Source organism: Urocitellus parryii, chromosome 13 (assembly GCF_045843805.1).
Source record: "Urocitellus parryii isolate mUroPar1 chromosome 13, mUroPar1.hap1, whole genome shotgun sequence".
NCBI lineage: Eukaryota > Metazoa > Chordata > Mammalia > Rodentia > Sciuridae > Urocitellus > Urocitellus parryii.
In genome coordinates, this window is record NC_135543.1 from 51,594,919 (window position 1) to 51,617,531 (window position 22,613).

The 22,613-nt window shown below is 39.0% G+C and overlaps 1 protein-coding gene and 1 pseudogene across 2 annotated transcripts in view; both read left to right on the top strand.

Moving 5' to 3' along the window:
- Positions 1–1,333: 1,333 nt before the first annotated feature.
- Positions 1,334–1,670, top strand: LOC113186905 (10 kDa heat shock protein, mitochondrial pseudogene; annotated as a pseudogene).
- Positions 1,671–12,983: 11,313 nt separating this feature from the next.
- Smchd1 (structural maintenance of chromosomes flexible hinge domain containing 1) overlaps positions 12,984–22,613 on the top strand; it is a 154,982-nt gene continuing 145,352 nt past the window's right edge. For both annotated transcript variants that reach the window (XM_026394534.2, XM_026394535.1), the window contains exon 1: positions 12,984–13,492. In XM_026394534.2, coding sequence (XP_026250319.1) covers positions 13,316–13,492 — 177 coding nt within the window. In that variant the 5' untranslated portion in view covers positions 12,984–13,315. The remainder of the gene's footprint in view (positions 13,493–22,613) is intronic.

Genomic DNA, 22,613 nt, shown 5'->3' on the forward strand with positions numbered 1-22,613 from the left:
AGTGGGGGCATCTGGGGATGTAGCTCAGTGGTAGAGCACTTCCCTGGTGTGCGTAAAGCCCTAGGTTCAAACTCCAGTACAAAAACTAACAAAATGCTCACACATTTACTGTAAACAATTGAATAGATTTTGGTATATTCACAGAATTCTACAACCAGCACCACAATCTAATTTTAGAAATTTTTATCACCCCTTCCTAAAGTCCATATTCTTCATAGGTCAACCAGAATCTTTTGCCTGTGTTTCCATTACAGCCCCCAATAGGTCATTAGCTGATCTAAAAATACCTAGCGTAGGTCAAACATCTTTATTAGCATTTTATTCCACTGTTGTCCTGGTTAAGTACAAAATCTTTAAGGTGACTCCAGTGCCTTTTGGAATCTGACCCCTTTTAAAATTCAAGGATAGACAGTATTTTAGAATCAGGACCCCCCCCCCTTTTTTTTTGCTAGGGAGGGGGCAGGTATCAGGGATTGAACTCAGGAGCACTTGACCATTGAACAACATCCCCTGCCCCATTTTGTATTTTATTTAGAGACTGGGTCTCACTGAGTTGTTTATAGCACCTCGCTTATCACTGAGACTGACTTTGAACCAGCGATCCTCCACAGGCATGCGCCACCGTGTCTGACTAGAATCAGGACTCTTGATCTGGGAACAATGATGGACTTTAGGAAATCAATAAACGCCATGAAGTGCATGCAAAAGTTGATATGTGCATAGACTTGCCCTCTGGAAATTAGATCATCTAAGGTTCAGAACAAATTAAGTTTATATCGTTTTCCTTATTATTATACATTTTTGCATTGTTTAAATTTTTACCATACACATAGAATAGAAAACACAATAATACTTTGGAGGTGTGAGGTTTCTGAAGGTCATTCTGCCCCAGGGATGGAGTGGAGATCCGGTGGGGAGAGGAAGCACAGGTCAAGAAATTCTTATTTGCAAGGAAAAAGTCTACATTGATCCCAGTTAGTTAAACTAAGGATGTGTTGAGGTGGTAATAGATGAGAAAAGAACTAGGAAGAGCCAAGGAAAGGGGAGAGAGAAGCCTGTGAAGGGAGGTTCAGAATGTCAATCTTGACAATTCCACAGTGAGATTAGAAATGAGAAGGGGGATGTCTCTGGTCCTTTTTCCCTGGGCCACTTGCTGGAGATAGAGAGGCACTTTTTCTTGTTTATATTTGAAGCCTCAGTACTTGGTCCACAATAGGCATATAACTGGGAACAAGAACTAAATTAATTAGGGAATAAAGAATAAATATTTCTAGCTCTTTGCGGCGGCTGCACGAGGGCAGAGCCAGAGCTTCGCGCTGCAGTGGCGCGAGTCATGGCTGGACAAGCATTTAGAAAGTTTCTTACACTTTTTGACCGAGTATTGGTCGAAAGGAGTGCAGGGGAAACTGTAACCAAAGGAGGCATTATGCTTCCAGAAAAAAATTCAAGGAAAAGTATTGCAAGGTACAGTAGTAGCTGCAGGATCAGTCTCTAAAGGAAAGGGTGGAGAGATTCAGCCAGTCAGTGTGAAAGTTGGAGGCATCAAAGTAGTTCTAGATGACAAGGATTATTTCTTATTCAGAGATAGTGACATTCTTGAAAAGTACATACTGAAACAAATCACTGTTGAAATGGTATCCTTCATGCTGCCCAGTCCACTGAAGATCTGAAATCTTTCATCATGTAAATAATTTCCATGTGTCTTTTATAATAAACTGATGATAATCTAATAACATCCACTGTCTCAAAAATTTAGTTTCTCTGTACTGTGTAAATATTTCCAAATAAAATATGTAATGAATGGTTAAAAAATCAATAAACCCCATGAAAGTGCATGAAAAAAGTACATCTAATACGGTCTCACAGCTTTTTTTTTGTTTCTGTGCCTGTTTTATTCATTTCTCTTACATCTTGTGCTCAGCATTTGTTGAATTCTCCTTAGTTACGTAGCTAAACAGAGGTTAGGGTTAGCACTTGAAAACACAAGTCCTTACTCCTAATTCAGTTTTCTTGTCCCTAACACCACATTGCTTCTTTTTATTTTATTTTTATTTTTAGTTGTAGATGGATACACTACCTTTATTTTATTTATTCATTTTTTATGTGGTGCTGAGGATTGAACCCAGTGCCTCATATTTGCAAGGCAAGTGCTCTATACCACTGAGCTATAGCCTCAGCCCCACCACATTGCCTCTTTAATGTTATGCAAACAAAAATCTTATAACATGCCCCTCCTTTGCATGCTTCATCTCTGGACTCACAAACTACATTTCTTTTATAATATTTGGTTCCATTTCTTTTTAGCCACACTTCTTATGGGCAAGTTCCATATTATTGTCCAGTGATGAGTCTCAAATATTCAAGCCCATCATCCTTGTATTTTAGCTGACTATAGCTCTTTTATTTAAAATAGCACAAAGAATGTTTATGTTCCAATCCACCACAGTACTTAATCTGTTAATAGATGCTGTCTGAAGAAGAAGTCATTGTATTTACTAATATATTACTTTGCCTTTAACTTCTAATTAAAAAAACAAGCTTTATTAAAACTGAAATTCTCAGAGAAAATAGTTAATTTTGTCCAAATTTCAAACAATACTAACACTTACTAAAATTTATTTTGAATTTGATTTATGGCTCTTGCCAGACTGATAATTTTTCAAAACAGTGACACATCTTAATGTTTTGCCACTAAGTCTTATAATTTTAAAGGATTTCAAGGGAAGTTGAGCATTTGTTACTATTGTACATAGAAGTCACAATATACACAGAAGTTACAGAAAACTGAATGGGAAAATGGCTCAGTTTGAAATAAGTGCCTCACTCAATGATTATTACAGCATTCACAGTAGGAATATTAGTTATTAGTGGATAATTAGAGTTTTCAGATGCAAGGAAAATAACACCACCTCCAGCTTTCTTGTTTCTTTCCTTCCTTCCTTCCTTCCTTCCTTCCTTCCTTCCTTCCTTCCTTCCTTCCTTCTTTCTTTCTTTCTTTCTTTCTTTCTTTCTTTCTTTCTTTCTTTCTTTCTTTTTTCACTTTCATTTCTTTCTTTTGCAGTACTGGGGATTGAACTCAGAGGCACTTTACAACTAAGATAAACCTCAGCACCCCCTTTTAAAAAAATTTTTATTTGAGAAAAGGTCATGCTGTGTTTCCCAGTCTGACCTTGAACTTGCAATCCTCCTGCTTCAGCCTCCAGAGTAGCTAGGACTCTAGGCATGTACTGACAGAACTCTGGCTCTTTCAAAAGCAGAAACATTGTTTTTGGATAGCAAACTGGGAGCTTGTGGATTTATTGGGAGTTTGGTCAATCTGAATTGAAAGCCCCATCACCATTAGAATTATCTATCATCTACTGCTACATCGATGTTCATAGCAGCACAATTCACAATAGCAAGACTGTGGAAGCAACCTAGATGCCCTTCACTAGATGAATGGATAAAAAAATGTGGCATTTATACACAATGGAGTATTACTCTGCATTAAAAAATGACAAAATCATAGAATTTGGAGGGAAATGGATGGCATTAGAGCAGATTATGCTAAGTGAAGCTAGCCAAGCCCTAAAAAAACAAATGCCAAATGTCTTCTTTGATATAAGGAGAGTAACTAAGAACAGACTAGGGAAGAAGAGCACGAGAAGAAGACCAACATTAAACAAGGATGAGAGGTGGGAGGGAAAGGGAGAGAGAAGGGAAATTGCATGGAAATGGAAGGAGACCCTCAGGGTTATACAAAATTACATACAAGAGGAAGTGAGGGGAAAGGGAAAAATAACACAAGGGGGAGGAATGAATTACAGTAGAGGGGGTAGAGAGAGAAGAGGGGAGGGGAGGGGAGGGGAGGGGGGATAGCAGAGGATAGGAAAGGCAGCAGAATACAACAGACATGAGTATGTCAATATGTAAATCAATGGAAGTGTAACTGATGTGATTCTGCAATCTGTATATGGGGTAAAAATGGGAGTTCATAACCCACTTGAATCAAAGTGTGAAATATGATATATCAAGAACTATGTAAGGTTTTGAACAACCAACAATAAAAAAAATAAAAGTGTGAAGTTTAGTATAAAAAAAAAAGAATTATCTATCATCATGAACTTGTTCTATGAGGACACCACTACCATCTTCCCCTTGCACAGCTGTCCCCTTCACCCTGGGGTAAGGGTGTCTCTGTTGTTTTATAAATGGGAGACTCCCTCCATTGCCCCATGAGTCTTTGATTGAGCTGTGGCCACATGCATGCATCTCAGATGCAAAACCCACTGGAAAAAGAAGAGTCTCATTTTCAGCCACACTTTCAGAGGGAGCTAAGTTCTGTTTGCCACTTAGAGTTATGTGATGGAGGATCCCCCAAATGTAGGAAGGGATGGAGATGTTCAGTATAAAAATATGCAAGTATGCACAATACTTCCTCAAGAGCCACAAGTTTGGGAGGTTGGCATAAACGATTTCTTTTCACACACACCCACAGTCTGTCCATTAATACATCTGTCAGTTTCACCTTAAAAAATATATCCAGCTCCACCACTACCACCCTAGATCAAGTACTCCTATCTCTTGCCTGGTTATTGAATCAGCTTCCTAAGCAGTCAGCTACCTTCTGCATTCGGCCCCTTACAGTCTGGGCCCCTTATAGTCTGCTTTCAACACACACAAAAAAGGAGGAGTTCTTCTCCACCCCACCCCTATGGTATGGGGGATTGAACTCAGGGGTGCTCTACCACTAAGCTATATCCCAAGTACTTTTTATTTTTTATTTTGAGACAGGGTCTCATGAAGTTGCCCAGGCTGGTCTTGAACTTTTGATCCTCCTGCTTCAGTACCCCAAGTAGCCAGGATTACAGAAGTCCATTACGGCACCTGACTCAGAGGAGTTCTTTTTGAAAATATTTCTGACATATCACACATCTGCTCTAAGTCCTCCAATCCTTCCCATTTCATTCAGGGTCATCACCATGATCTTCCTTTTCCATTATTCCTCCTCTCCTCAATTGATCTCCATCTGATCTTGACCAATACTACTATTATTTTCATGACACCAAACATGCTCAGAACTCAGGATCTTTGTAGTTTTCACCTCTGCTGGGAGAACAAGTCTCCTAGATCATTACACAACTTGTTCCTTCACAGGCAGGCATGGTGGTGCACACCTGCAATCAATCCTGGTGATATGGGAGGCTGAAGCAGGAGAATTGCAAGCTCAAGGCCAGCCTCAGCAACTTAACAAGGCCCTAATCAACTTGGTGAGACTCTGCCTCAAAATAAAAAATAAAAAGAGCTGGGGATGTGGCTCATTGGTAAAGCATGCCTGGATTCATAAACAAAACAAAAATCTTGTTCCTTCACTTCCCTCAGCTCTCTGCTGAAATTCACCTTATTGGAGAGAACTTCTCTGACTCAATATTTATTTATTAGTACTGGGAACTGAACCCAGAGTCACTTTTCCCCTGAGTTACACCTTATTGGAGAGAACTTCTCTGACTCAATATTTATTTATTTATCTATCTATCTATCTATCTATCTATCTATCTATCTATCTATTTATTTATTTATTAGTACTGGGAACTGAACCCAGAGTCACTTTTCCCCTGAGTTACAACCCCAGTCATTTTTAGGTTTTTATTTTGAGACAAGGTCTCACTCAATTGTTTAGGCTGGCTTTGAACTCTGGTCCTCCTGTCTCAGTTTCCCAAGTTGCTGGGATTACAGTTATGAGCCACTATGTCCAGCATCTGACCCTATATAAAACTGTGACCCTCCAGAACTTAGCACTCTCCACCTTTTATTTTTCTCCATAATATATTGATCACTATTTGACATTCTGTGTATTTAACGGTTAAATTGTTTGTCTCACCCTATAGAATGTGAGCACCATGAAGTCAGAGATTTGATTTGTATCTTCAATTTCTTCTTAGATGTTTGCTGAATGAATAGATGGTGACAGGCTTTTTATAACTGTCCCTTTACCATTTAAATAAAGTATAAAGTGTGTATAACACAGTGTCCCTCCTTTACACCAGTGCTAGAGTTTTACTTTTAGAACAGATGTTGTTAGGCTACTCATTCATACAATTTTCTTATTGTTTCTGGCTGCCAATAGCCATGTTTCTCAATTTGGGGCATGAGCAGGTAAGTAAGTCACAGGATAGAACATTTCAGAGAGTTCTAGTCCAGAGGGCCAATTTTACTTTTAGGATTTGTGGTGAAGGGAGAAGTTTCCCATTTTGTTATTTCTCTTCAAAAGTTTCACTACATGTATATGTGCATGCAAACAAGATCAGCAGAATCATGCTTTACCATTGAGTTCAGATGGGTGGAAACCCAGGGAGGGTTAGGAGACTGGTCTAATAGTGCTGCAACTGAAACAGAATTCACAGGCTAATTATGAACACTATGAAAATATCAAGGAGTAGGGGATCTGATAATGAGCTTGATGTGGAAGCAAACAGCAGCTTTCCAACCACAGCTAAGTGTTTGCAATGCCAGTAGTAAGTGACACCAGTCAATTTAAAAACCTTATGGTGTACTCAATCCTTTATTAAACCATAGGTTTTACTACTGTGGAAATGCAATTGATCACAGTCCCAGGTGTCTCATATTTGAGAACACTGTTAAGCAAAAAGAGAAGGAAATTATCAGTTGTGTTAGTTTTCTGTTGTTTGTGACAAAATGGCCAAGGAACCCAATTTAAAGGAGAAAAGATTTATTTTGGCTCATGTTTTAGAAGTTTCAGCCTATGGTCTCTTGACCCTATTACTTTTGGACCTGTGGTGATGCAGTGAACATGTGTGGTGGAGGAAAACTGCTCACCTCATGGCAGCCAGGAAGCAAAGAGAAAGAGTGTGAGGAAAGGGCTGGGGTCCAAGGATCTTCTTTAAGGATTTACCCCCAATAACCTTTCTTCCTCTAGTCACCACCTCCTACAGGTTCCAACACCTTCTAATAGTTGATCAACTGTGAACCAAACATTTAACATATGAACCTTTGAGGGACATGTAAGATATAAAACATATCCAGGCCAGATGGCACACAATTTTAATCCTAGCAACTCAGGAAGCTGAGGCAGGAGGATGCAAAGTTCAAGGCCAGCCTCAGTAACTTAGCAAGGACCTAAGTAACTTAGCAAGATGCTGTCTCAAAATAAAAAATAAAAAGGGCTGGGGGTGTAGCTCAGTGGTAGGACATCTCTGGGTTCAATCCCATTGTGAAAACAAACAAAAAGATCTAATGAAAAGATACAAACCATAACATTATTCAAGAAGCACATAAAAACCAACTACATAACACTTCTAAAGAAGAAGAAGTTGAGGTAATTTGTTTCTTTGCATGTTAAAGCATAATAGAGCTAGACTAGGTAATATCGTATAAATTTATCAGGAAGGGAAAAATAAAAACAAAACCAAAAACCAGTGGAACAACTAGAAAACCCAGGAACAGAGAAATATGTACTTATGGTAACTTAGTATGTGATGCAATTTACATTAGGATAAAGCAGGGAGAAGATGGACTGACTATTCAATAATCATACTCAGACATTTAATTATTCATTTAAAAATAAAGTTGGATTCATTCTTAGTATCATACATAAAAATCAACTTCACACAAATTAAGAATTTTAAAATTTTAAAATTGAAAAATGTTTAATATAGTCCTGGGGATTGAACCCAGGGTCTCATATATGTTAATTATGTACTCTGCTACTGAGATATATCCCTAGCTTTCAAAATGGAAAAGAATTTGCTGGACACAGAGGATGCACACTTGTAATGCCAGCTACCCAGGAGGCTGAGGCAGGAATATCATAAGTTCAAGGCCAGCCTCAGCAATTTAATGAGACCCTGTCTCAAAATGAAAAATAGAAAGTGCTGGGGATGTAGTTCAGTGGTAGAGCACCCATGGGTTCAATCCCTTGTACCAGAAAAGAAAGAAGGAAAGAAAAGGAGAGAGACAACCAAGGGGCGGGTTAAGAATATTTGAGAATACTTTGCTAGTACAGAAATTCTTTAAAAGGGAACAAAAAGCACAAATCATAATGGAAACAATTTGACAAATTTGACCATATTAATATCAAGTTCTCATAAAGGGAAACTACAAATCACAAACTAATAAAAATGTTATAAAGATGCATAATCAACAAAATATTAGTGTCCACAATATAGAAAGAGAACTCATAAAAATCAGTAAGAAAAGTCAAATGATTCCATTGAAAAATAGACACAGGCCATGCACAGGCATTTCATAGAAGAGGAAACACAAGAAGAAAATAAGCATATGAAAAGATGCTCAATCTCATTTGTGATGAGGGACATGCAAATTACAATCATGCTGAAACACTATTCATATCTACTAGACTGACAAAAATATTACAAAGTAAAACACTCTTAAGCATTGACAAGGAAATGGAAAAGTAACTCTTCCTTAGGGCTAGAAAAATAATTTGTTATTATGTACTAAATTTATAAATAGGCATCCTCCATGACACTTGATATATAGCTTACATAATACACCCATTGCAAAAGACCATTGGGATACAACACACAAATATTCAATGAAGTCTTATTTTTTAAAAAGCAAAAGTAGGTTGGGAGTGTAGCTCAGTAGTAAATCACTTGCCTAATGTGTGTGTGGCCATGGGTTCAAGTCCCATTGCTGAAACAAAACAAACCAGAAACAAAACAGCAAAGACCTGAAAATAATTAAAATGTTCATTAATGGGAGAATGAGAAAATTGTGATATACTCCTATCAAGAAGCATTGTATTGCAGTAAAAAAATTATTAAAAAGAATGAACTAGGGATGGGGTTGTGGCTCAGTGGAAGAATGCTTGCCTCACACGTGTGAGGCATTGCGTTCGATCCTCAGCACCACATAAAAATAAATAAACAAAATAAAGATATTGCATCCATCTATAACTAAAGAAATATTTTTAAAAAATGAACTATAGCTACATGCATCAATGTGATTGAATCTCACAAATATGTTGAGCAAACATAGCAGGTGCAGAAGAATGTATGCATGTATATAAAGTTCAAAAACTTTCAAAAACTATATAATCTATTATAAAAGAAGGAAAACTGAAAACAAATACCTGCAAATTTCAGAATAGAGATTACCTTGGTAGTGGTTAGATGTCATTTTAGGAGGGGCATTGCTATATTTCTTGAGTGGTGGCTACACATCTTTGTATTTTAATGGATAATTAGACTATGTATACTCTTGTATGAATGAAATATTTCATTAAATAAATATAAAAATGTAAAAATAGACTAAACGAGAAAATGTAGTTTTGATAGAGGTCTGGCAATTGAAGAATTCAATAAATTCTAGTATCATCTTTTTAAACATTTATTTTTTTAGTTATAGGTGGACACAATATCTTTATATAGTGCTGAGGATCAAACCCAGTGCCTCATGCATGCTAGGTGAGTGCTCTACCTTTGAGCCACAACCCCAGTATCACTAGTATCACTTTTCACATATGAAAAAAAAAAATTCAGGATGGGGATGTAGCTCAGTGGGAGAGAATGTACTTAGTGTGTCTGAGGCTCACCAACTCTCCATCTCAATTCAAGAAAATAGTATACCCTATGCTTTCTTGTCCCGGACTTTGTCATACTATTACTTTGGTGTTCCCAAATAATCATGCCCTTTGTGTTCCTGTCTTTGAGTAGTTCCTATTGCTTTACTCTGAGATGGCCCCATGGCCTGCCATATATATTTTTTTTAATATTTAGTTTTTAGTTGCAGTTGGACACAATACCTTTATTTTTTAATTTTATTTTTATGTGCTGCTGAGGATCAAACTCAAGCCCTTGCACGTGCTAGGGAAGCGCTCTACTGCTGAGCCACAACCCCAGTGACCCCATGACCTGCTTTTAACAGTAGAAGTGTGAAAGTCATTAGGTGTTTTGTTTTAGGCTACTAGGTTTAGAGATTTTGTTATACAGCAATTCAAAACTGAAAGAAGGCTGCCAGTAGAAAAGATTCATCCTGCTGGGAACATTTTTTTTTTTCTCCAAAAGCCTAAGCCTCCAGGCAATTGCAGAGGGCTTCGGAGAGAAAATGAAAAAGAGAAAAGGTTTATAGATATTTATAGGGTGCCTAAAAGAAAGAGGAAAGGAGGGACTGGGACATAACTCAATGATAGAGCACATACTTAATATATGTGAAGACCTGGGTTCCAGTCCCAGAATTAAGGGGGGCAGGGAAGGAAAGGAGAAAGATTTTATCTAGATTTAAAAAAAATAGAGAGATTCCCTATAGATAGGAAGGAAGAGATGGTCCTTCCCCCTCAAAGAGTTCTATAGTACATCTTGGCAGATGAGATTTTAAAAAAATCTTGCAGCACAGCGGTGCATGCCTTTAATCCCAGCGGTTATAGAGGCTGAGACAGGAGAATCTCAGTTCAAAGCCAGCCTCAGCAATGTCAAGGTGCTAAGCAACTCAGTGAGACTCTGCCTCTAAATAAAATACAAAATAGGTCTGGGGGGCTGGGGATGTGGCTCAAGCGGTAGCTCCCTCGCCTGGCATGCTTGCGGCCTGGGTTCGATCCTCAGCACCACATACAAACAAAGATGTTGTGTCCGCCAAAAAAAAAAAAAAAAAAAAAACCACTAAAAATTAAAAAAAAAAAAAAATAGGGCTGGGGATGTGGCTCAGTGATGGAGTGCCCCAGAGTTTAATCCCGGGTACCAAAAAAGGAAAAAACAAAACAACAACAAAAAACTTGCAAGTGATTTTTGTGTCCCAAATAACAAAATCAATAGGAAGCCTCCAGATCTCAAGAGGACAAGTAGATATGAATGAACCTATCCCATAGCCCCCACCCAGAGCATGAGACTTGTTAAAACTGTAACAGAAGAAATTCCAAAATGTTTTTTACCAGATCAGAAGATTAGAGTCACAGATTATATCACAGAAAGTATTTTAGTTGGAAGTGACTGCAGTCATGTGCCACTAGGATTGTTCTTACCTTTCCAGAAAGAATTCGAAAAAATAAAATAGAAAAAAAAAAGATATTTTTAAAATCAATTTTCTTTTTCTTTTTTGAAATGAGGTCTGGCTATGTTGACTTTGCACTTCTGAGCTCAAAGGATCCTCCTCAGCCTCAGAACAGCATTCATTTCTAGGTATTTTTATTTGAGGGGATGCTGTGATTTGAACGTTTGAATATTCATCCCTTCTGATGCTGGAATTTAACCCCTATTGTGAGGCATTAAAAAGGAGAGGGTAAAGGGGGAAGAGAGTAGAGGGGGAAGACTCATTCCACTCTTTCCACTACAGCCTGAACAAGAGACAACAATTCTTTGTCCAGGATCAACATCTCTGGCAAAGCATCTCGGTTTCTCAGCAGCATCTCTTTGATTTACTGTCATCAGATCCATTGTCAGATAAAAATTTTCTTTTTGTACCATCTTTTTAGGATTAAGAAATGTTTCAGGGGCTGGGTTTGTGGCTCAGAGGCAGAGCAGCTTGCCTAGCATTTGAGAGGCCCTGGGTTCAAGACAAGCTTCAGTGGAAGAGGAGGGGGCTTTAATTAACTCTGAACAATCTAAAATTTTCTTCAGGTTTTTAATTATCGCCAGCATTTCTAAATTTCCTCATTCTACCTTCCCATTTACCCCACCTTGGTCCAGTAGTTTGTCTATTACAAAATCTACAGGCTATTCTTTTATTATTATTAATTAGTCTGTAGTTGTAGATGGACAGAATGCCTTTATTTTATGTATTTTTATGTGGTGCTAGGGATGAACCCAGTGTCTCACATATGTAGGCAAGCGCTCGGCCACTGAGCTACAGCCCCAGCCTAGGCTATTCCAATTGCATATTCTACTTGTAATATCTTATTAAGTCTAATCAATTATATTTTCCCACCTTGGAACTCTTCATATCAACAACCCAACATGTTCATAACATGTGCTGACTTCATCAGTAGGTCTCTAAGATAATTAAATATGGTCTTGGCAATCCTAATAAAACTGAACTATTATCCAAAGTTTTGGAAATCTGTACAAGCCCTAATCTGCTACTTTGGGCTTCATGAATCTTACCCGTCACTCTCCAAGTCCAAAATATACAATAAATATGCTTAAGTATTGGGGAATAAATCCAGTCCTCCAAGGACTTTTTTTTTTTTTAACTGAGTTAGGGCACTACATAATCGCTATCAGTATAGTTAATAAAATACGCTCCCCAAAGACGTTAACGGCTTTTACTGAAGTGTGCTGTACAGTAAGCATTTTATGAACACCTAATTGAATCCCAGGAACTCAGGCGTGGGTTCCACCTATAGTGGAGGCAACATGGCGGCGGTGGGCAGGTGCGTGTAGTGGGAAGGTTCGGACACTGGGGACACTCGGCCAGGAACGCTGGCCGCGGCCCGGGACACCCTGAGGGCGCCGCGAGGAGTCACGTGACGTCACAGAACCTCGATTCTTTCTCCTAAGGCCCGCTTTGTCTCAAGAGTCCCTCAGCAGAGTCCACTAGAACTATATGGGAATGAGGCGAGAAAAGCGGCGCCAGGTCTCCTGGCGGTAGTTTTCTTCGCGTGGGGGCCTGTTCCACCCGGCGAAGCCAGCGGGCTGGAGGCTTCCCGCCGCCGCATCCACGCGCCCCAGCCGCAGAGTGCGGTCGCAGCTCCGGGAGCGCCGGCGCGGTTCAGCTGCAGCCCGAGGCCTAATGACGAGGCGGGAAGGCACCAGGACCCTTCGGTCCTGGAAAATACAGGTTCTCGGGAGACAGTCCCGGGGCCAGATCTCCCGCCTCAGTTTTTGAGAAGACCCCCCACAAGGCGCAGGAGCCCGCCAACTCCGTGCTCCGCGGCAACTTCGCCCGGGCGAAAGGGGCGGGCCCCTGGCGAGAGAGCCGAAGCCCCGCCCCGCGCTGCCTGCTGGATTCGCCCCGCCTCCTTCCCGCCGCCTCTCTTCTTCCTCCGCCACAATCCCGGCGGCGGCCCTGCTGGCTGGTCGCGCTGCGAGGCTCGCGTGGGCTGCGGCGGGCGCGGGGCGCGGGCCCTTGGAGGAGCGCGCGGCGCCCCCCCTTGTCCGTAGGAGCGTCGGGTCGCGGAAGTGACGTGTGCACAGGCAGGAGCGCGTTTGAATCGGTTCCCGGGTGATCCTCGCGCCCGCGGCTGTTCTGCTCCGTCGCGTCGCCGCCGCCGCTGCTGCCGCTGAGGAGCTGCAGCGCGCTGGGCTGAGGCTTGAGCCGCTCCGGGGACTGGAGCTTAAGGCGCCGCGCGGAGTCCACATCTCGGCCCTGAGCGCCGCGGCGCCAATCACCGGCGCCGCTGGCTTTTCTCCTTTCCCTCAACATGGCAGCGGCGGACGCCAGCGGGCCCTCTGTGGGGACTGAGGAGGACGGCGGAGGCGGTGGCCCCAGGATGGTGTACTTGTTTGACCGGCGCGAGAAGGAGTCCGAGCTCGGGGAGCGGGCGCTGCAGGTGGCGGAGCACACGGACTACGCGGCGTTCCGCGCCTCCGTGTGTCAGGTACCGGCGGGGGCGATGGAGGGATGCGCTGGGTGGAATTGGGGTGGGAGGGGGACAAGAAGCCCCGGTCGCTCACCTAGGCAATAAACCTGTCACCCGGCCCTGGCCCCGCTGCCTGGGCTGCTCCCGCCTGAGTGTCCGCCATGCTCGCGGCCGAGGGCCGGCCTAGCTCCGGCCTCGAGCTGCACAGCCGGCCCCTTTGCTGGCCTCCTTTTGCCTCGGGCGGTCTCTGCCCCAGCTTTCGACCTCACTGGGTTTGTTGGCTCCTGCGGGCAAAACCGGATCGCCGCCTACCAGTTAAATCCCTCTGCAGCGGGGAGCATTGGTGTCTGTCTTGAAGTCCTTAACTTATCAAAAGAAAAAACTAGGTACGAAGTTGTATCCGCTAGCCGGGTTGTGCGCGTTGCGATGGTTAAAAGTTGTGAAATTCCTGAAGTAGGCTTACCGCAAGTTAATAAACTGATGTGCAGGCATTTCTCGGGACGTCCTGTCAAGGTTTGGGAGGCCAACCCTGGAGGGGTCTTCTCCGCCACGGAAACACTTGGCCAAGTTTTGCAGGTGGAGCTGCCCTTCTGGTTTTCTAACCCCCTGGAGTTTCCGAACCAAATCCATGAGTGTCAACAAAGAACCTTGTATACCCATTGTATTAGTTTGCTTTAAACTAATTAATGACTAGCTGGGCGTGGTGGCGCATGCCTGTGACCTCAAGCTACTCTGGAGGCTGAGGCAGGAGGAACAGCAGGTTCAAGGCCAGCCTTGGCAATTAAGCAAGACCGTGTCTAAAATTTTTTTAAAAGGCTGGTGAATAGCTTAGTGGGAGAACACTTGCCTCGCAAGGGCCAGGCCTTTGGTTCAACTCCAATACCTCCTGAAAGAAGAAGGAAAAAGTTTACGTAGGAAAATCTGCTTTAATCTGTGAAGTACCTTATAGATAGGAGGTGGTATTGTTGCCTGAGCTTTTTAAAGAGGAATGTGGTCATGCTCTGAATTAACCACATGAGGTACTTTTTAAGCTATTAAAAAACACTTAGCTTCCAAGGAAAAAGAACTTTCAAAGCAGTGTTTTGTTTTGAGTAGGCTGATAGGTTTAGAAACGTCTTGGAGACATAACCTCTATACAGTTGCTGAAATAATAGATACTAAGATCCACAGAATAAAAACGAATCGGGAGTAAGGATCCTGTTTCATTAACATTTGTATTCCCAGTGTCTAGAATTGTGCTTCTATGCATTGTAAATGCCCAGATTAGAATTGATAAATGAATGAAGACAACCTGTAAACTTTGAATTTCATCCTCTGCCTGGGTATATGGTAGTAGATTCCATTTGCATTTTTCTTCAAATATTGTGTTTTTCCCACATTTTTAAATTGGGGCATTATATTTGTACATTCCAGTTGCATTTTGAAAAGTAAATGAATAAATGTGGATCTTTTTATTGAATGTTTTATATTCAGAACGATGCTTCAGAAGGGAAACTCTTGAGTTTGTCATTTTTATTGTAAAAATATCAGTACATTAAAGAAAATACAGAACCAAAGTGAGAAAATTAAACCTTTAACTCACTGAAATTTATTACAGCAATGGTTGGTACTTGGAGTTATGTCTTTGTAGGTTTTTTGTTGTTGTTGTTTTGGTAACAGGAATTGAACCCAAAGGTGCCTAACCACTGAGCTACATCCCCAGACCTATTTCATTTTATTTTATTTGAGCTGCATTCCCACATCTTCTGTTTTTGTTTTGAAATAGGGCTGGCCTCAAATTTGCCATCTCCTGTCTCAACCTCCTTAGTAACTGGAATTACAGGCTGGGATTTTAGGCATGTGTGCCTTCTCACCTAGCTAAGAAGTGTCTAATTATTAATGTGTTTTCATACTCAAAATTGGAAGTGATTGATTTAGTGCCACTGTTTACATAGCTGTTGATTTACTTTATTTTCAATATTGCAGTTTTAAATAATGCTGTGATGAACATTTTTTTAAAAATTTAGTTGTAGATAGATACAATACCTTTATTTATTTTTATGTGGTGGTGGGGATGGAGCTAGGCAAGCGCTCTACCTCTGAGCCATAACCCAACCCTGTGATAAACATTTTTGAGTTAATAGCCTGTTGTGTTCATTGTTTCTTTAGTTAGGAATCCTAGAAATAAAATTACTGGATCAAAGGTCAGAAACATTTTTAAAGCTCCTGATACATATTTTTATACTTGATTTTAGCCAAAAAGCTGAGAAGTAATTGATGAAACACACACACACACACACACACACACACACATATATATATATATATATATATATATAATTTTTTTTTTGAGAGAGAATTTTAATATTTATTTTATTTTTTTTTAGTTTTCGGCGGATACAACATCTTTGTTTATATGTGGTGTTGAGGATAGAACCCAGGCTGCACGCATGCCAGTCGAGCGCGCTACGGCTTGAGCCACATCCCCAGCCCAATGAAACATATTTTTAAATTGCTTTTCAAAAAAGTTGTGCTAGTTAATCCATCTTCTAGAATTAGATTATTTACTTCTTCCTTTTTTCCTATGAGATGTCTAAGTAACTCTCTTGGATAGGGGAAGTATTATTAGCCTTTTATTGCAGAAGTGGAATTTACTCTTAGAGATGGTGACACACCTAAGTGAGATTGTAAAAGTCAAATTAGTATTCAAACCCAGAACTCATGTTCTTTCTGATATATTCACTATGCCTCAAATAAAGTCCTTTGCTATAGAGAACAGATAGATCTATTATTATTCTTTCAGTGTTTCAGCTTAAAACCAAAGACTATATTTCCTTTGGCTAATTTTTTTCTTTCTTCCTCTCACTTTTCCCTGTTAGAATAGATGAAGGTTAAATTTGATTAGAAGTGAGGGGGGAGAACTGTTAAGAAAAAGGAAGACTAAGTAGACTAACTTGAACTAGTAACAAAAAAGAAGACTAAGTAGACTTTTTTTTTAAGCCTCATTTAATTATGCCACAGATCTCATAACAAGTGTTTCCATTACATACATGAAGAACTAAATTAAAGTCCTGTATTAAGTCCAAGATTGTATAGTTAACAATCTGTGAAACTACTTGTTCACTTGGGATTGGAATCTAGATGAATTTGATTTATAAAGCTTGTATTTTTTAGAAAAACCTTCCCCATACTGTGTACTAGAGTATTAATTTTTCTCTTTGGAGAGGCTGCGCATTCTTAAACTACATTAAAGTTTTTTTTTTTTTTTGTTAAAATGTAAATTAAACCAATAGTTTTTGTAGTGTAAGAGAGTGTTAGGGATTCTGAACTGTTGAGGAAAGCTCACCTTGTGGAAAAGGGGAGCTATTTCAAGAAGGAAGGGGAGGAAAGGGTATATCTGGAATAAACTCTTAGACATCTAGCTTTTGACTCACCTGAGCACATGTGACCTTGCATAATAAAAGATTAAAAATGACTTTAATCATTTAGTTTTTATATTAAGTCCCTGTGTCCATGCTGTAATTTTGAGAAATCATCTCCTTTTTCTTTTGTGTGGCTACACTGTACCTTCTTGTTCTGTTATGGTATTTATGCCATCATTTCCCCCTCGCCCCACCACTTGGGTTTATTGTAGAAATAGGTGAGCAAGTTTTAGAAAATTATATTAAAATGCATAAGATCTAGAATAGTCATATAGTAAAGAGTTAAAAAAATGAAAAAAGAACAGAGAACTAAAACTACTTGATTTCAAGATTTTTTATAAAACTATAGTAATCAAGACAGTACAGTATTGATGTAAATATATAGGTAAATACAGCAGAGATGGACCTGGATACATATGGCCAATTGACTTATTTAAAAGCCAGGTGCTGTGATGGTGCATATCTGTAATGCCAGCTACTCAGAAGGCTGAGGAAGGAGGATGGAAAGTTGGAGGCCAGCCTAGGCAATTTAGTGAGACCTCGTCTCAAAATAAAAAGGGCTAGGGATGTAGCACTGGAATGTTTGCCTAGCATGTATGAGGTCAGGATCAATAAAAAATAATAAGTCAAAACAGTTATTGTTTAGTTTCTGTGGTGCTGGGGATTGACCCAAGGTTTTACATATGCTAAGCAGGTACTCTACCACTGAGGGACATCCAGCCTTTTATTTACTTCAGTTAACAAAAATTGTGTGTATATATGGTATACCACCATGATTTGATATACATATCATTGTAGAATGACTTTAAGAATTTAACATATACATCATGTTATTCTTTATGATAAGAACATTTAAATTTTACTTTTAACAGATTCCATATATGCAATATATTGTTATTAACTATAGTTATGATGTACAGTAGATCTTTACAATTTATTTCTTTTGTCTAACTGACCATATCTAATCAACATCTTCCCAAGTCTTACATGCAGCCTATTCATTTCTGGTAACTCCCTTTTACTCTCTACATGGCAGATTGTGTGGTATTTGTCTTTCTGTGCCTGGTTTATTTCACAGCATAATATCCTTTAAGTTCATCCATGTCTCAAACGATAGGATTTCCTTTTTTTGATATATATATATCTCACATTTTCTTTATCCATTCATGGACACACAGGTTGATTCCATATCTTGGGTATTATGAATAGCCCAGCAATGAATGCGACAGTGCAGTTCTTTTCAACATACTAACTTTATTTCCTTTGGATATATACTGTGTAGTGAGTTTGTTAGATTATATGGTAGTTCTGTTTTTTATTATTTGAGAGATCTCCTTACTATTTTCCACAAGAGTTGTAGTAGCTTACACTCCCACTAACAGTGTACTAGGGTTCCTTTTTCTCCATAATCTCACCAGTACTGGTTTTCCTTTGCTAGCATACCTCCTCCCTTTTCTTTTGTGGAGTAGGGATTGAATCAAGGTATGCTCTGCCACTGACTATTTCCCTAGTACTGCCTATTTGTTTATTTATTTGTTTTAGTTTTCAGTGGACTTGTATTCATTTATATGTGGTAACAAGAATCAAATCCAGTGCCTCACACATGCTAGGCAAGTGCTTTACCACTGAGCCACAAACCCAGCCCAGTGCTTATTTATTTTGAGACAGGATCTCACTAAATTGCTGAGTCTGGGTTCAAACTTGCCAGCCTTCTACCATATCCTTCCCAGTAGCTTTGATTATAGGCATGTAGCTATCTTTTGTCTTTTTTTTTTTTTTTTTATAATAGCCATTCTAACAAATTGTGAGGTAACATTTTGTTTTAATATGCATTTTCCTGATAATGATGATGATGATTTGTGGTACTGGGGATAGAACTCTGGGCCTTGTACATGATAGGTAAGTGCACTAGTGCTGAGCGATGTCCCTAGTCTCTTATTTTATTTATATATTTATTCATTTTTATTCAAGTTATTTAGTTAGTTATGGGGTGGACACAATATCTTTGTTTTATTTATTTATTTTTGTGTGTGCTGCTGAGGGTCGAACCCCAATGCCTTACACATGTGAGGTGAGCACTCAACCATTGAGCTACAACCCTTATTTTTTTTCTTTTATAGGTGAATTTTTTTAAGTATTTATTATTTAGTTGTAGTTGGAACACAATAGCCTTATTTATTTTTATGCGGTGCTGAGAATCGAACCCAGGGTGTGCACATGCTAGGCGAGTGCTCTACCCTGAGACACAACCCCGGCCCCCTTATTTTATTTTTCAAGACACTGTCTTGCTAAATTGCCCAAGCTGGACTTGAATTGTGATTTTCTTGCCTCAGCCTCCTGAGTAAGTAATTACAGGCCTGTGCCACCACACAAGCAGTTTTTCATGTGCAAATTGAGTATTCCAAATAAAAATCTGAAATGTTCCAAAATCTGAAGCTTTCTGAGAGCAAATGTAGAAAAATCCACACCATGAAACAAATTTTGAATACAAAATTATTAAAAATACTGTATAAAATTACCTTTGGACTATGAATATAAGCTATTATGAAACGTAGCCAGGTGTGGTGGTACACACCTGTAATCCCAGTGACTCGGGAGACTGAGGCAGGAGGATCACAATTTTTAGCAGCTTTTGTAATTTAGCAAGACACCTTGTCTCAAAAAAATAAAACGGGCTAGGAATGTAGCCCATAATGGTACAGCATTGGTAGAGCATGTCTGGGTTTAATCTCCAGTAAACCCCCCCTCTTCCACACAAAGATATTATGAAGCATAAGTGAATTTCATGTTTAGACTTGGCAACCATCCCCCAAATATCTCATTTATGTGTATGCAGATATTATAAAATCTGAAGGGGAAAAAATTCAAAATTCAAAACACTTGTAGTTCTAAACATCTCAGATAAGGAATAACCAACCTGTACCTGCTGTTGGCCATTTGTATGTATTTTGAGAAATATTCATTCAGATCTTTTCCCCATTTTTTTTTTACATCTTGTATTTTTTTCTAGTTATAGGTGGGCACAATAACTTTATTTTTATATGGTGCTGAGGATTGAACCCAGTGTCTCACGCATGCTAGGCAAGCACGCTTGTTGAGCATTCTACCTCTGAGCCACACAACCCCAGTCCCTCTTTTCCCCATTTTTAATTTTTTTTTATCTGATATATTATTTGTATGCTCTTTGAGGACAGGAGTTTAAACTAGTAGCTGATTTATGATTGTTATTTATATGGATCAATCTCTTGCTTTCCTTAAAAAAGTATTTGTGAAATCTTATAACTGTATATTGTGTTAAAAATAACAAAAGCTAAGGAGGAAAAAAGTAAAGGCAAATAGATGTAGAATAATAAAATATCTGAGAAAAGTTAATAAATGTAAGTTTATTTGAGAATACATTATATAAATGCTAAGTCTTGAGATTCCTGGTGTTCAAAACAAAGAAGAAAACAGAATTAATTAATTCACAGTCTGTTCAAAATAAAAGCATTGCAAGTTCTAAGAAAGCAAAGGAATTATTTGAGAAAAATTTTCCCTGGATTCCTCACAAATCCTGAGTGATAAAATGTATAACAGATGAGAACCGCTGCTTCTTACCCTAACCTTTAATACAGCATAGAGGGTGTATGTTATTTAGGGTAGAAAAGTCTGTTTTAATTATTAATCATTTAAATTTTTGTAGAAATTTCTTTCAGTTCAGCATAGGTTTTCCTGATCTGTAGGACAGACATCAAATAGTGCTAAAGCACTAATCATTAAAGGCTAGTTGGCAGAATTTCAGAGCAATACATTAAGCTGTGTAGTTTCTGACTGACTTAAATCCATGAATTTTGTTTGTTTGTGTTTTGGTGCTGGGAATTAAACCCAGGGCTTCTTGCATGCTAAGCATGTTCTTTCCAACTAAGCTATACTCTTAAGCGATGTATGAAATTTAGATTATTTAGATGTTGTAGTCTGCAGGTTAGCTCTTCAGAAGTAATATTTTTTCTCCAGTACTAGAAATTGAACCCAGGGGGTGCTGTGCCACCGAACTACATCCCCAACCCTTTTATCGATTGATTTATTTTTGAGATAGGGTCTCACTTAGTTGCCTAGGCTAGCCTCAAACTTCAGATTCTCCTGCCTCAGCCTTCCAGATCACTGGGATTACAGACATACACCACGATACCCAGCTATAAACATCTCTTAAAATTGACTTTTGAAGAGAAGTTATCCAGCAGATAGTTTGAAGCTGTCCTAAGGATATGGAGGGCGAGTGCTTTGTATTCCCCCATTAAAGACAAATTCATATGTTTTTAAAATTAACTTAGAAAAAGTTCTTACAAAAGAAAAAATGTCCAGTCAAGACTCTTGCCTGAGTAGAATGACCCTCTGACTTTTCACATACAGAAAAGCAGAAGAGTATATCTGTATTCAATGTCAGGTTAGTACAGATACATGAAAAATCTCATTTTGCATCTAAGAATAGATTTTTATCTTTATTTATTTATTTTTTAAAAAAAGTTTATTAGTTTTTGATGGACCTTTATTTCATGATTTGTTTATATGTGGTGCTGAGAATCGAACTCAGTGCCTCACATGTGCTAGGCAAAGCGCGCTACCACTGAGCCCCAACCCCAGCCCTAAGATAGATATTTAGATCAGAAAATCTGGGGAGAAGACAGGCATGGTGGGGCACAGCTTTTCAGGAGACTGATGCAGGAGGATTGAAAGTTCTAGACCAGCCTGAATAACTTAGCGAGACCTTGTCTCAAAAAATAAGATTTAAAAAGGACTGATTTGTAGCTCAGTAGTAGGGTGCCTGCCTAGCAAGTACAGGGCGCTGGGTTCAATCCCCAATATCACAAAACAAAAAGCAAACAAATGAAAAAACCAACATGGAGAGAGAAGGGTATGATGTTTTAAATAAAAGTACAATGAGTAGTAATGTATAAAGTATGAGAACTATAAAGTACTTAGAAAAATTATGAATTTACGAATTTTACATGAAATGATAGATGAAACAAGGAAAACAAGATAATTTGCATGTCTGAATTAAATTGTAATTGATTTATTGATTAAAATCTATGATTTTTTAAATATAGGTTAAAAATTGTAAGACAGCTATCTGCTTCAGTGCAGGAAAATGCAGTCAGTCCCTGATTGAATTTGTTTTGACTTAGAATTTTTCAACTTTACAGTGGTTCAAAAGCAATATGCATTCTGCAGAAGTCATTCATTGATTTTGAATTTTGATCTTATGCCAGGCTAGCAATATGCTATAGGATACCTTCTGGTTTTTTTTACTTTCAGTATGGTATCACCTTATTCAACATCTTATTTTAAAATGGGCAGTAGTGGTTGTATTATTTTGCTCAACTGTAGGCTAATATAAATCTTTTTAAGACATTTAAGGAAGACTAACATAAGCTATGATGTTTGGTAGCTTAGGTCTATGGAATGCATTTTGACTTAACATTAAGTCACAGTCTTTTGGAATGTAATCACATGGTAAATAGAGGAACAATTGTACAATCTTTTTTTTTTTTTAAGAGAGAGAGAGAATTTTTTAATATTTATTTTTTAGTTTTCGGCAGACACAACATCTTTGTATGTGGTGCTGAGGATCAAACCCTATCAAAGCCAGGCGAGCGCGCTACCACTTGAGCCACATCCCCAGCCCAACAATTGTACAATCTTTGATGGATGAAATTCCTTCATTATGGTAATGCAGTTGCATATGTTGGAAGAGGGAATAA